We start from the raw sequence: 14,712 nt of genomic DNA on the forward strand, positions 1-14,712 counted from the left end.
ACTTAGCACCACTTTTGTGGTGTCCCCTGTGTCTGTAGGTGGTATTAACGAGTTAAGGCAGCGTGTGCTGTCTCCTTGCTCTACTACATAGTGATACTCTTTAATTACATTAATTTAATTTCATGCTGTTTTGCAACAGATTTTTTTACACTGGTGAATGCACTCACAACACTTGGGTGGGTGTTTTGCCCTCACACTTAGAGATTTTTACTGTTCCTTCACTTTATAGCTACACTGATAACTTGCTGGTACAGCAAAATATTATTCAGAGGTGTGTTTTGCCTCAGTTGAACGACCTGGTGTAAAAGGTAAGAAGTAAATGTGATGTGGGAGGTGCAGAACTGTGTAATTCATTCAGCCACTATGCAGTGTTCACTGGGTCAGTTTTTCATCATGGGGGGGTGACTGGCTGAACCTGACCTTTTGTCACATCTATCAAACTGCTTTGGAAAGATCTGAAGTGTGTTTTTTCTAAAATGTGACAGGTGGGAAGGCTGGCTGTCGTTGATGTCTGCATTGAAGTGTTCTGACACAGTTTTTGCTCAGCTTTATTGAAACAGACCTGTGGGTACAGATGAAACCAGGAAAACATCATTGGAAGTGCTTAAAAATTTCAGAAGGCTCTAAAAGCCAGGGGTGTGTGGGAGGGGTGGGGAATGTGGTTGTGAAACCACACAGTAATTCCTGGACCAGAACCTAGGTTGAGGCATGTCTGCAAAGGAACCATGAAAGGATTACTGAGGGACTGTGAAATAGTTTCTTTGTTCACATTGTTTTGTTTTTAAAATCACTTTCATCCTTTTGTAGCTACCATCTATTCAATGGTATGGATGTGTTTCCTCTTTAACCTCCTGTGAAGTGCCATGTGTCTCTTCTGCACCTTAATTTTAGCTGAAATGTCCTGAGGTGAACAGGTTTTTCAAGAGTAGGTTGTGTTCTTCAGTCCTGCTGCTCTTTGCCCAGGATTGCTCAGTTTAGTACCTTCTTGTTCTGATCATTCATGCCAGGACTGAAAAGAGCTTGTGTTAATTATCGGGAGAAGGTTTGAAAAGAGGCACATTCTCAGAAGCAAGCAATAATGCCATGTTTAGGTATGATCCAACCCCAAATTAAATCTAATTATGTTAATTAGAAAATTGCATGCTCACCTCCAGAAGTCATACATCAGTAAAGCTGGCAGTAACCCTTCATATCTCTGTTAAGCCTTGTTGTTAGGATTCTTTCAGCAATTAACGTGTTTAAAAATGCTGTAATATTCCCAGGAGGAGTCGATGTTTCAGCATGCAGAGTGCTGGGGCGATGTTGCTATGGCAGCCTTAGCCATGATTTCTCTATCTTGTTAATGCCAAAACCTTTCTTTTCCCAGAATGTCCTGCATTTTAGTTATTGATATTCTTCATGTTTAAATGGTTCTTTGTAATGTAGAAACACCATTTCTCAGTCATTTCGTCACTTTTCCTAATGTAATTGCTAGGGCAGGTAGTGCAATACCACTTTGTGTGGACTGTAAATATAATCTAATTTAAATTACTTCACTTAGTGGTGGCATGAGTTGATAGCCAGAGAGGCTGCCGTGAAATTTTTTTTATCATAGTTAACTGTTTTTATAGCTCTTTGCTGGTGACTCTGAACATCACATCTACCCTGGGGTACGAACACCTTCTCACATGATGGTGTGGGGTAAAGGTGTCTCAGTATTTCCCTTAGTGTGGTGAAAACTAGACAACCAGTTAAAAGGCTTGTCAGGCATTGGAACAGGCTGTGCAGGGAAGTGGTTGAGTCACCATCCCTGGACGTATTTAAAAGATGTATAGGTGTGGCGCGTAGGGACATGGTTTAGTGAAGGACTGGCATTGTTAGGTTACCAGTGGGATCTGATATCTTAAAGATCTTTTCCAACCTAAAAGATTCTATCATTCTGTAAGATAAACCTACATCATTTCAGCAGAGGTTTAGTGGACATAGGGGTTGTGCTCTACCTGCTGTTCTTCCACTCGGCTGCAGCCAGCTCACTGCTGTGCGTGGCAGTGCTGAGGGCACCGCCGTGCTGCCTGGTTTTGAACCATCTTCATCCGGTGGCTCACAGAAGTGAAGATGCTGCCACTTCTGTGGCAGAGGGGGTTGCAGCCAGCTGTCCCGGCTTTGGTGAGAGCCTGACCTTCCCCAGAGTGCTGTAAGTGTAAAGTATGACTGATTCCTAGCTGATGAGCAGAGATCTCATAACTGCATTTTATCCCTTCATGGGATTTCTCATGTTCTTTTTTCTTATGGTGCTGGTATGCCGTGCTTTTGCTCCTGTTGTCATGGCAAATCCGTTTATCAAGAGGAATATTCATGTATGCAAGGATGTTTCAGAAGTTTGCTCAGTAACAAGGTAATAAGCTGTGCAGTGTTTGTGGCGGTTCACCTGTTTCCCTTGTCTAAAATATTAGTATGTTAACTTTGTCCTCATGCGAATAGCAAAACAACCCTAATACCCCCAAGTAAAGCCAGCTATGTCTTCTTCCTGCTTAGCCTGAGCCTGGCTTCCTTTCGGGAAGTTGGGGAATGTAGAAATGATGGTACCCGTGCATGCTGCGCTTCAGTCTGCGCATGCAGAGACAGCTGTGCTGAGCCGAGCGTGGAGTTCTCCTGGAGAGAAAAGCCTGCTAAAAAAGCAGTCAGAATAAAGCTTGTGTAGTCATTGAGGGCTTGCGGGATCTGGCAGGATACCAGGATGCAAATATGCTTTCTTTAAAGACTTGTTTTCTTGTTACGTGTTAATGTGACTCCTGGAGTGATTCTGGAAGAGAAAAAGACTGCAGGAAGGGTTTGCATCCAGATTAGATTCCCTGCCCCCCCGCTGAACCTGCATTCACTTGCACAGTCACTTTGCCTGTCTGTGCCACAAGGAAGCATGACCCTAACATACAAACAACATTAGAGGAATAAGAGATATTTATAGGGGACAAGTGAGTGCAGAGTACCTATTCTGGAGCCATGGAGGGGAACAGGAGCACACGCTTGACCCTGGGTGGAGCAGAGGAATGAAGGACCCTAGCAGGAGGTGCAGATGCCCTGTGGGGCCAGCAGATACCCAGAGCTCCAGGTCAGAGCATGGGTCTGGGATGGCAGAAGGCAGGGAATGGAGGAACGAAGCCTGTGGGAGAGGTGCAGAGGGCGATTCTCTTACCTGCTTCTTGGCATTCTTTTAAATGGGCAATGATTTGCTTTTTGGTGGAAACTGAGATTTCCAGTCACTTCCACCCACTGTAGGGAAAGGCAGAGAGGCTTCCATCTGAGCCAGAGCTGCTGTCCTCGTGTTCTGCTCTGGCCTTGTTCCCAGCATGGGAGGAAACAGCTTTTGTCCCTCTTGTGGCAAACTGGAAAGATATTGCTGGTATTTGAAATAAACGATTTTTTTTTTTACTTAAGTATTTCTGCATATCTATATATACCTATACATAAATATATATACCACAAACACTATATAAATATATAAAAATGACAGCTTTGTAGCATTTGCACTGAGCTGCCTGCTTTGGAATGGCTGCAGTCCTGCAAGTGCAGTAGGAAAAAGTGTTCTCTGTAACAAACTGCTGCTGTTAAGTGCTGCGGCAGATAAAGGAGAGTGAACTCTGGCCTGAACCGATTTCTTTTTTAAATTAAAATGATCATTAATCCCTCCTGATGCCTCGAAAGCTGCATGTGGAAGGAAGCATGATGAGCTTTCTGAGGAAATCCTTGCACAAGCACGTGTAGTCTTTTCTTCTTTTCTCCTAGTACTTGGGGTTTGATATGCTAGGAAATATTTGAAATTAGCATCCGTGTGTGCTGCCCTCAAGCAGCATGTGTGGAGCCACAGCTGTAGAACCCTTCTTCTTGGGTGCCATTGAATTCAGGTACTGTCTCTCTAAGGATTCACATCTTAATATTGATATAAAAGTGTTTTTCTGGTGTTAAACACCAGTTAGCCACTCAAATGAAAGGTAAACTGTGTAAGTGGTGGAAAAAGAGAGCCTAAGCAAATACTTCTTGGGTCAACCTTGTTTCATGAGGGAATAGTTAGATAAGAAAGACATTAAAAAGAAATCCTAATCTTTATGGACCGATGGCCTGAAAATTCTGTAAAATTAAAACTTATTTTCTTTAAGAAGCTGATAATCAGCCTAAGAGGGAATTTGTTTAGACTAGACATTTAGCTTACAAATACAAACAAATAGGCAGGTATTGCCTTTGGTATGGAAGTTCAACTGAGATGCTGGATGATGTGGCTTAAACCTGAAACACAGATGCAGCCTCTGCTATGGCATATTAATTAGCTCTGATTATAGAGACTGGTATTTGCAAATGATGCTTCCTGCAGATCAAAATCCACTCTCTCCTTTCCCTGCCCCGAGAGTGAAACAAAAACATAAACAAGGTATTCACCAGGGTGAAAACGCTCGCTGGCAGAAAAATGCTGGTGGTAGCGCCAGTGGCTGTCAGGTAGAGCTGGAGGATGTGCTGGGGGGGATTCTGCACTGCAGCGGCTTGGGGTCAGCGCACGTGTGGAAACCGTGAGTTAATGCTTTGGAAATGGGCATCATTGTATGACGCCTGAAAGAGGCACCAGACAAGAGCTTCTGTGAGCTCTGGAGCTGGCCCTTGCGTGCTAAAAATGCTCAGAGTCCATTGGCTGGACCTTAGATCAAAGCTCTAATTCAGAGCAAACAGACCTACTGTAGTGTTCGGTCCTCTGCTTAGCATGACAGCATGAAATATTTGGGCTCAGCACCTGGTCCAGCGTTCTCCATTGAGTGCTGCCAGGATGACATGTGGCCTCACTGCAGAAGACTTGAGGGCTGGAAAGACTATGTTAGGAGAGCCAATGTTACTAGACCTCAAGGAAGGTGTGAACGGAGCAGCAAAAAAGGTCTTGGTATGAACTGTTAACACATTAGCCTTAAAACAGCTAAACCAAAACCAAGGTTAGAAAATGTGTTTCTGTTCCTTTCGACATGGCAGAAAACCATCCTGCGCGAAGCTGGATGCACTTGGGAAAATTTGTTAGGCTGAAAGTTATGTGTGACAATTCTGTTTGTGCATTGCGGAGCTTAAAACATTATTTAATTTTTTTTTAGAAACAGGTAATCATAAAAATGAAAGGCAGTTAGTATAGGTCTTAAAGCAATCAAGAATGTGGAAAAGAATATGTCTTTCAGCAGCGGGTCCAAATTGAATTGTCAACAGTATTGGTGTTCTCCAGACACCTTGACTCCAGGAGGACCTCTGTATGGGTCTCCATCTGCCTTCCTCTCTGGAGGAAAAAGCTGGTTGTATGGTGCTTAGTAAGTACAGCAGTAAAGACACATGAAGATTTCAATTAGTTAACCAGAGTATTTTTTTTTTTAAATTTTGCTCTTTACAGGGGGGATTTAAATTGGGAAAATGATCCACTGCAAAATCTTGAGGGTTGGAGTCGAAGTGACGTGCAGAATCTTCATGCTGTCAGCTCAACCTGTTCGTACATATGCTGAGTGTGGCATATTTAACTGCAGGTTAGCTTGGGAGCTTGTAAGCTTTGAGGTTTTGTTTTTCTTTAGTGTTTGGTAGCAAAATATTAAGATAAAAATACTAAAATAGCAAAAAGGTTTTACACTTAAAATCTGTCATCCAGTCTTCCTGCCACTTTACATCACTTCGTGTAATTCCTGTGGGACAGCTGGTACTGTGCCAAGTTAATCTTGATTTCTGCTTTGGTTTAAAGCAAGAAAGGATGAAGATTGCAGACTTGAAAGGAAAGGAAATGTGCAGGGATAGAATCCCTAACAATTGTCAGAATTCTGTATTCAGAGGGGTAATTAAATCACACAGTACACCAGTGCCAGGAGCTCAGCTTGAAATAATTTGCAAACCTGGTAGAAAAAGGGGATGGCCACAGAATTGCTGTTATAGTCTTTTTTTCTTTTCTTTTCTTGTCTGTCTTTTTTTTTTTTTACTTTTTTTTTTTTTTTTTTTTTTTTTTTACTTTCTTGGATAGAAGAGGGAGTGAGGCGCACTTATTTTGACAAAGAAGGACCTGATCTGGGGAGCAGGCCAAAACCAAGATGATGTCTGTACACTTTAAATAGCACATCCTCTTTCTGTTTGCTTTTATATGTATGCTGGGATTTTTATTCTGCTGGTTAAGTTTGGCTATATCTGTCTGAACAAAACTGTAATGTTTTTTCCCCTCTTTTGGTAGCTGCTTCGTGACAGAATAAAAACTGGATATGAGTTGTGCATTGTGAAGTGATTGATGTGTGCTTGTGCAGCTTGTAGCACTATGAGAAACACAGGTGCAGCTGCTGATGATGTTTGCTAGAAGTAGATTGAAAAAGCAAGAAAATGAAATTGTGCTTCTGCACAGAAAACCTGTTGTAAAACTGTGGGGCAGGAAGCAATTCCGGAAGCACAAACTCCATTTGTTTCTGCGGGACAAAATGAAGAGGCTTCTTCAAGGCCAGGTAGATGAGAACCCAAACCACGCTCATCACTGCCAGCTCTCCCCGTTGGAGATTGAAACAGACATGTTTGTTTGTGGAATGAAGAGGAGCTCTGCAAGCACTGAATTTTCCACTGCTGGAGGGGACTTTCATCAGGATGGAGGATGTGATTCCAAGGGAGCGAGTGAAGTGTGTGTTGGTGAGGTGGAACTGAACTGGGATGGCTATGTAAAAATACCGTGCTCGGTTCAACAGAACAAGAAGGACTTTCAGGGAAATTCTTCTGATGTTTCAATGCAGACCTCTTCTGAAAGAAAGGGCAGAGTGTCTGAGGGTCAGGACCTTTCTTCCCTGAGCGTTACCATGAGCTGGAGAGAGGTAGCTGAAAGGCAAGGGTGCTTTCCCCAGGAAAAGCCTGCTTCCTACAAGAGCCGTAGAAGGCAATCAAGAGATCGCTCAGCTGATGTGGTTGATTATATTGTTAAGGAGCTCCAGGGAATAAGTCGCATCCAGACAGAGATTGCAGAGCTCCGGCAGCACCTCACCTTGATAAAAGGCTCTGTGGATGAAGTCTCCAGCTGTGTGGATACGGTCTTGAGTGAGATAGAAGGCCTGCAAGGTGGTTCCACTGGCAAAACCCAGGGTACACATGCCCGAGAGCCAAGCAGGGAGGTACACAAGGAAGAACCAGTACTGTATTTTTATGGCATTCCAGAAAAAGACGGTGAAAACACAGTAGAGCTTATCTGCAGCTTCTTGTCTGAATATCACTGTTTCAATGGTATCCAGTGCAGTAAGTATATAAAAGATGCTTACAGATCAGATATTGGTACAGGCAAGCCATTAATGCCAAGACCAGCAGTTGTGAAACTTGTCAATTCTGAACAGAGGGACTTCATTTTACAGAAGTCTATCCTTCTGCAAAGCTCAGGGGTCCGGATTGCTACCAGTGAAGAGCAAAAGCGGCAGAATGGCCAGAGAGGGCACAAAACAGATTCAGACTCTTTGCAGTCTGGTGTTAAGAAAAATCATCGCAACTCAGCGAGTCCTGATGCAGCTCAGAGAACTGATGCAGTTGGACACCTTCAAATGGATTCATGTCAGGTTAAGTGTAAAAACACAAGCAGGAAAACACAGTGCATAGTGGAGAGACTTGATTTTGTGCAGAAGTCAGCCTTGACTAAGAAAAACAACTCGATACCTGAAACTGGGAAGGAATCACAAACAATAACCTGCAGCGAACAGCCTTCAGGTGACAGTGACACTCACCAGGCCTTTCATGAACCTCCACAAAATCCGCAGGTGACCAATTTGGCCAAATTGGGTGATGGAGATTACTGCTGCTCATCTGACTCTTCGGGCCGTGGAAGCCAGAAGTCTGCTTCAAGCAATGGTAGTGAGCGCAGGCGTGACACTGAAAGCATCACTGAGAATTGTTCTTCCCTTCTAGATAAAGAGGAGGGAATAACTGCAGAAGAAGTTGAAACAGACTGTGATACCCCATGCAAATTTACCAGTGCGGAGAAAGCTGATACTCAAAGAGAAGACGTTTCTAGTGGGGTCACAACCATTAGCTACGATCATACAACAGATGAAATGGCTGATAGTAGTGATAGCTTGAAAGATATGATACAAATGGACCTGAATGACCAAGATCCAACTGATCAGGTCTTTAGGGATGTTCTGGAAAATTCCCAGTATTTCCTTGACCATTCCCGGGATAGCATTGATCTTGTAGACATGAAGTTCTACACTAATAAGCTTGGGAAAGCTATTAATCACTTCAGGTCTGCTCTGCAAGTGGTGTTTCACAAACTGGAGACAAGCGATTCTGAAATCCTTTTGGAAAATGATAGTGGCTTGCAGATGGATGATGACAATACACCTGTGCTGACCAGTTCAGGTATGTGTGGCAGCTCTGACAACTTCGCAGAAACCCCTCCTAGTCAGTCTTCTGAGAGCCAGGCAAACACAACTGTCAACAGTGAAGCATCTGCTCAGGTGCAGTTTGCCCCTTCCGTTCTTTCCTCTGTTCCACATGATCCTCCTGTTCCCAGTTTGATGCCATCATCTGACTGTGAAATCCTCGCTGGGCCGCGCTCACCTCCTGAGGAGCTCGGAGCAGATGTGAACTCTCTACCTGAGCCAGCAAAGGAGTGCAGACCCATGAGCCTTGACAAAGTGTGCGCAGAAACCATCTACCTAAACAAATGCATCAACAATTTCAAAAATGTGCTGAGGGAAAAGAGGCAAATGCGTAGGAGACTCTTAAAAGAATTAGCACAGGAAGGAAACTGGATTTCTGCTGAGGAGACAAATTCAGGTAAACCAAAAAAAATACTTTTAAAGAGATGTCAAAATCTAATATTTGTGCAGCCAGTAGGCAACACCTCACTGTCTGGGTGAACAGTTTATTAGAGGTTGTGAGCAAATAATTAAAAAGGCAAGGACGTATGGTATACAACAGCGCTGACCAAAAAAAGCCCTAAAATTTATTGTGTAGCACACTCTAGGTTATGTAAGTTAGTAAGCTTAAAACTAAGAAATTAAGAAATGTAAGTTAGTAAGCTTCACCTCTTTTTTTTTTCTTTTTTTTTTCTTTTTTTTTTTTTTTCCCCAGAGAGGGAGATTTGCAGTGCATCTTCAAAATAGCAGGTGTTAGGGTTTGTCGTCATAATTCGTGACTTGGTTTCTTTTTAAATATAATAGTTAAGACATGTGATAACAAAGTGTGCATTTGAGCTAAAAGTAGCCAGATTTACAGTTTGGGGAATTGAATGGATCCAGACTTCAAGTGGCTCCATCACGAAGTGGGAGTTCTCAGTGTTTAATCACTGCTAGATGTTATCCTAGTAGAGACCTTTAAAAATAAAAATAAAATTTAAAAAAAGTATTGAGACCTGTGCTTTGGTATTGTTTCCATGACTTGTCTGTGAGATGGGAAATTTTGCATTTCTGTGGAGCTACATCCCTTATTGCCAGCACAGATAATGAAGTGTTTGACCACAGCAGATGTGAGCTGATACAGTGGTGGAGCAGTGCCGGATGACACATTCCTAAGGATGTGAGAGGTAGAAATGACCAACATGTTTTGATGGGCTTTGATTTGGTAAAACGAAACCTAACCTTGAAATGTAGGTTCATCTGCCCCCTCCCTCACCAGGTGGTGAGAAAACTTCGGTGATGTCGTCTCTGTCCAAACCACTACACAGTTAAGGGAAGAGGCTTTGTATCAAGAGTGGAAGATACTAGAAGTACAGCTTGAAATCTTCACATCCTTATTGTGAACCTCCTTGTATCAAGTATTTTGTTCACTTTTCTCCTTGCAGTTGTGAAAGCTAGTCGGAATAATCAGAGAGCTCTTTTTCCCATTGAAAAGAGTTTATTTGCTCCAAGTGTCTTTTCCAGTGACTGCTTTTGCTGTGAAGAAACAATCTGTCAATCTGTGTCTGACTTCTGTACCACTGACCTTCTCAGTTATGCAGATCACAAAGCTTGTAACCAGCTAGCTCTTCACTTACTTTGAGGTCCTTAGTGTGGAGTTCATACAAACAATAGGTTTTTAATGAGGGAAACACTAGGATTTGTTAGCGGGCTCGGCACAGCTGCATATGTATTTTTGTGCTTCGAGGGAATGCTTAGATTATTAAAGTATAGATCATACAGATGAAGCTGATTTTTAATTTTTGTTATTATTATTCAGAAAGCTATTTTTATTTTCTGTTAATTATTTTCTTTTTTTTCCCCCCCCTCGTTTTTGCATACTGCTCAAGTCCTGGACATATGTCCTAATTTTAGGACCCAAGGGAACAGACAGTGGTTTGGATTAGCATTTGCCACAGAGCAGCAAAAGTACTGAAGTAACCTATTTTTGAATGTGAGAGGAGGCTGCTCATCTTAGCAGAATTTGAGCAGTACAGGCATGTTCACAGAGTGAGAAGCAGCCAAACCAGTTAAGGCGGGGGAGGATCACAGCTGGACTTCAGTACCTTAGGTCTGACTCTGGGGTGGATTGACATTCCTGAGCCTCCCTGGCTCAGCTCTCCTGAACATCATCTAGTGACATGACAAAGAGTTGATGCTTGTTGGAAACCCACGTAAAGGCATATCTATATGGTAGATATGACAATTGAAGTTATAAGTATGGGATGAAATCATGATGCTCTGAGAGACAGGAGGAGTCTAAAGGAGCCAAGAGTAGTGGAAAACACGGGATAAGGGATGAGAAAAGGGAGAGAACTTTGGGGAAAAGAACCCCAAACTGGAGGAGACGTCAGAAAGCAAAGCACCCCAGACGATCAGAGCAAGGCAGAGGCGCTGGGAAGGGAAGAACATGCCTGTCCAGAGTGGAGGTCAAGGGACCTAATCAAAGCGGCAGTGCTCACGCAGCACGGAGCACGTGGGCAAGGAAGCAGTGGGTGAATAACCACTTGGCAGTAGCCAGAGTGAGAAAAGGGGATGACAGTGTTGCCAAGGGCTGTAGAGCACAGTAAACTTAACCATGTAATATGTCCGTTTGAAATAGGATCGTTTTGGCATGCATTTTCCAAGAAAGTGAAGTAACCGTTTCATGTGCTTCTTCACTGTACTCAAAAGAAGTTTGAGCCAAGCTCTTGTTTTCTTCCTTTGGAAAAAAGCATCATACACTGAATGCAATGAGAGGTTGTTGGTTTGCTTTTTTTCCCCAGCTGCAGATGAGTGTTTATGTCTTTACTTTAAAAATATGATTTGTTCTTAATAGGCTTTTTAGGTTCCTGAGTTGGGTTCACTGAAAACCCAGTTCTGCCTGCTGGCTTTTTGATTCTGAGCCTGAACTGGTGTATTACTCATGCCTCCTTAAAAGTTCAGTTCAAGGTATGTTATTAAATGTGTTTGGCAGCAGTCTGCGGCAAAGGAATGGATAATAACTTAGAAGGTGTTGGTAAATCTGTGTGCTTTGGTGAATCAGAGATGATGCACTGGCATAAAGGTTTATTTATAGTTGTACACAGATGCAAATTACCAGCACAAATTAGAATTTGGCAGATGTGTGTAAGTGTTGTTATATTGTTGAACAAAAAATTCTTCAATTTGGAGTCAAAAGAGAAAAAATAAAATAATCCCTGAAAATCTGAGCAAGCTTTTAAAGTTTTAATTGGGGGGGGGGGGGGGGGGGGGGGGCGCGGGGAGGGGGCAAGCGTAAGTGAATTTGAAGACAGTTTGACTTTGTGTATGTTTAAAGCCTTAAAATGGCAGAGATTTTTGTAGATGTAAATTGACTCCTCAAAAGTAGAATAGTGAAAGAATTCTGTGATGAGGGTTTAACCAATTTAGTCACTATTGATGATGCTGTGAGCACACCTGTTATAATGAGACATGATCAGAAGATTTTAAATCTTTGTCTGCAGCTTCTCAGAGCTTTGCCAAACTTATTGGCCTGAAACTGTCCCTAACAGCTTTAAACTGAAGGGGCTCAGAAATCAAAGATAAATATGGAATTTAAGCCAAAATAATCCTTTTTTTTCCCCCCCCAAATGAATCTAATGCAAGACTTACTGCTTTGTGTTTGTATAAAAATAAGCTTGACCTACATTTGAGAAGCTCTAGTGCCCTCAGGCCTTAAAATTTGGCAGTGCTAGTCTGTGTCAAAGATTTTCTGTGGAAAATCAACCCGAAATGAGTGGAGTGAATAAGCTTTTGAAAAAGGTGTAGTTTGCGTATGCTCACTGATGGCTTGCTACAGTTGAGCTGTTGTGCTGCCCGAGACTCCATCTGTCCTCAGTGTTTTCCAGCTGGGAGCTAAAGCAGGGCTTTTCCTCTTGGCGTGACTGAGAGCCCTGGCAGGCCTGGGAGGGGACATCAGTCCAGGTCTTCTGCATCTTCTGCCTTCAGAGACTTCACAGGAGACATCAGGAAAGAATCTGGTTCAAATAGGAGTGAAAAACCCAGGAATGAGGGAAGTCTAGATCTTCCTGGGACACACTGAAACAACCCCAGGGACGGAGTCAGGAGAGATTGGGTTGGGTTTGAAGGCTTTGGGATGACCATGCACAAAGAAGGACAAAACCAGAGGTCTTGAAGAGGAATTGGGTCTGCCTAGGTGAGGTTTTGCTTAATAGAGCAAGACAGGCAGGAAGATGGGGTAGAAAATTACTTTAGACGGGGGACAGTCAGAAGTGCCTGTGCCCAAAAAAGCATGTTGTCATCTGAGGCTGGGATGGAACCCCAGGTTTCCTCAGGTTGTCCAGGTTGTCAGGTCTGTGCACAGCTGGCCACCAAATCACGGCACTGCTGCAGCACTGGCCATCGTGCAGAAGACACAGCGTCCTCCTGCTGCCGTTTTCTCCTTTGTTAGCTGCGAAGAAGCAGCCTGCAGGGTGGTCCGGAGGCTTTCCTCCCTGGTGAGGATCCACGCAGGCATGCCTTAAGGTGGAGAGAAGGGTTTTTATTTTAGCTACAACCCAGCACTTCATTTGCCAAAGTTACTTGACTTCGCCTTAGTGATTGACTTAAAATAGCTTCTCTATTTTCCTGTCTTAGTGATTGCATGTGTGTAATTATACCCATATAGACAGTAACTTTGAAAACTATTTTAGCTTTTAAACCAATTTGAGTGGCCCTTGTTGCCATGAAGATATTCCTTCCCCTCCCTCTTTCATATGCAAATGAGTAATATGATTTTTCTGTGCAGATACAGAATTACCTGATTGGAAGACTTAAAAAAAAAAAATACCATGTCTGCACCGGAAGTTTTGAGTGTGACTCTCATATAACTTTACTAGCCTTGAAATTGCCTTTCCATAAACATGAGATTTGGTGTAGGAGGCTTCTGGATATATATATAATTTTTTTTTTTTTCAGAGGAGAATTGCCTAGATTTATAACACCAGAAAATATCTCCCTGCATTATGGTATTTGCCAAAGCAAAATGTGTTCCATGGGAACTAGTAGTCTCCTCATAATGGGCAAAATGCACAGGGGGCAAGGAGAGGAGGAGGGGGGATGCTTCAGATGCAGGCAGTGGATGCAGTCTGGGGGGAAAAGGGGAACACATCTGTTCCTTTCTGTAATAAATACAGGTTCTCCTTCCAATATTATAAGTAGCAGCTCCCTTTCTGTATTAAGATTACTTAAAATTCTTGAGTTAATTAAACAGGAACTGAAACTCTAAAAATCAGCTCTCAAAAGCCTATGTTCTACTGCATGTGCAGTTATGGATGAAATTTGATTAGTTTAACTTGAGATTAATTAGTAGAGATTAATTAACTGCTATACATCGCAGGAAGCACATGGGAAAACTCTCCGCTGCACAAATGTTTTATCAACTTGCGGCAAATGTTTACCCCACTTTCTGAAATAATTTTACAGATCTCATGGCAGAAATCTGGTCTATTAACTTTTGTTCCTCTCCTTTTTTTGTGTGTTTGTTTTTTTTTTTTTTTTTTTTTGTTTTGTTTTGTTTTTTTTTCTCCACAGAAGGAGGTAGAGGGGAGCTCCAGGTTGTACGTTGTCCCTTGTAACCAGTATCTCTTTCTGAAACACTTGTTTGTGCATGCCTTGCTTTCATCTAGCCAGTTGCTCCTGTTGAGGCATTGAAGTTCAGTTTAGCATGTTACGGTTGTCAGAGGAATTGTTAACACCGTGTATGAGTTAAGAGTCTGTTCAGTGCATATTACCTTGTACGAAGAGGGAAAGATGAATGCTTGGACAGATCGCTTCCCTTCGGTGCTCTGTGGGGTATGTGTAACGTGCACAGGCACCGCGTTAGCAGAGTACAAATTGTGTGTCTTGTCTTTTCCAGCCTTCTTCTTTATGAATCTTGTTTAAACCAAGTATTTCATCATTTTGCCTCAGTTGTATTACTTCATTCCATCTCTATCAGATTCATACACATAGAGCAACTGAAGTCAGAAGTACTGCTGTGGGCTATAATACTGAGATTAAGCAAGACTGTGGATGCTGGGAGGTGTCTGCTGCAGATCCTGTGCCTTTTTAGCTGGCTACAGGCTGCATTTCGCTTTGAGCTGGGCTGTGTACCCCATGGGAAGGGCAAGACCTTTCCCTTAATACCTACAGCTATTGCAGCTCCACTCGTGGACCAGTTGTCTCTATTTATCACCCTGTGGGCAACAGGTGGCTCTTTCCTCCTAAGAGGATCTGCAGTGTAACGTCTTACATTGTGTTTGCAACTGTACCTCACATAGAGACATTTCTGGCTTTTGGATGCTCAACAGTTTTATTTTCTTAAATCTATGCTCTGTGGATTCAGTGGCTGCTGTGCTTCTGC

The 14,712-nt window shown here is 42.7% G+C and overlaps 1 protein-coding gene across 14 annotated transcripts in view; it reads left to right on the plus strand.

Moving 5' to 3' along the window:
• Positions 1 to 14,712, plus strand: part of UNC13B (unc-13 homolog B) — a 228,072-nt gene that overhangs the window by 105,706 nt on the left and 107,654 nt on the right. The window contains exons 1-2 of one of the 14 annotated variants that reach the window (XM_080371264.1): positions 1 to 8,769; positions 13,902 to 13,924. The exon at positions 1 to 8,769 is cut by the window's left edge and continues 21,150 nt beyond it. The exons of the other annotated variants lie outside the window; for them this stretch is intronic. Coding sequence (XP_080227390.1) covers positions 6,312 to 8,769; positions 13,902 to 13,924 — 2,481 coding nt within the window. The 5' untranslated portion in view covers positions 1 to 6,311. The remainder of the gene's footprint in view (positions 8,770 to 13,901; positions 13,925 to 14,712) is intronic. 14 annotated transcript variants of the gene reach the window in all.

The sequence above is a fragment of the Falco punctatus genome, assembly GCF_963210335.1.
Source record: "Falco punctatus genome assembly, chromosome: Z".
Classification (NCBI taxonomy): Eukaryota; Metazoa; Chordata; class Aves; order Falconiformes; family Falconidae; genus Falco; species Falco punctatus.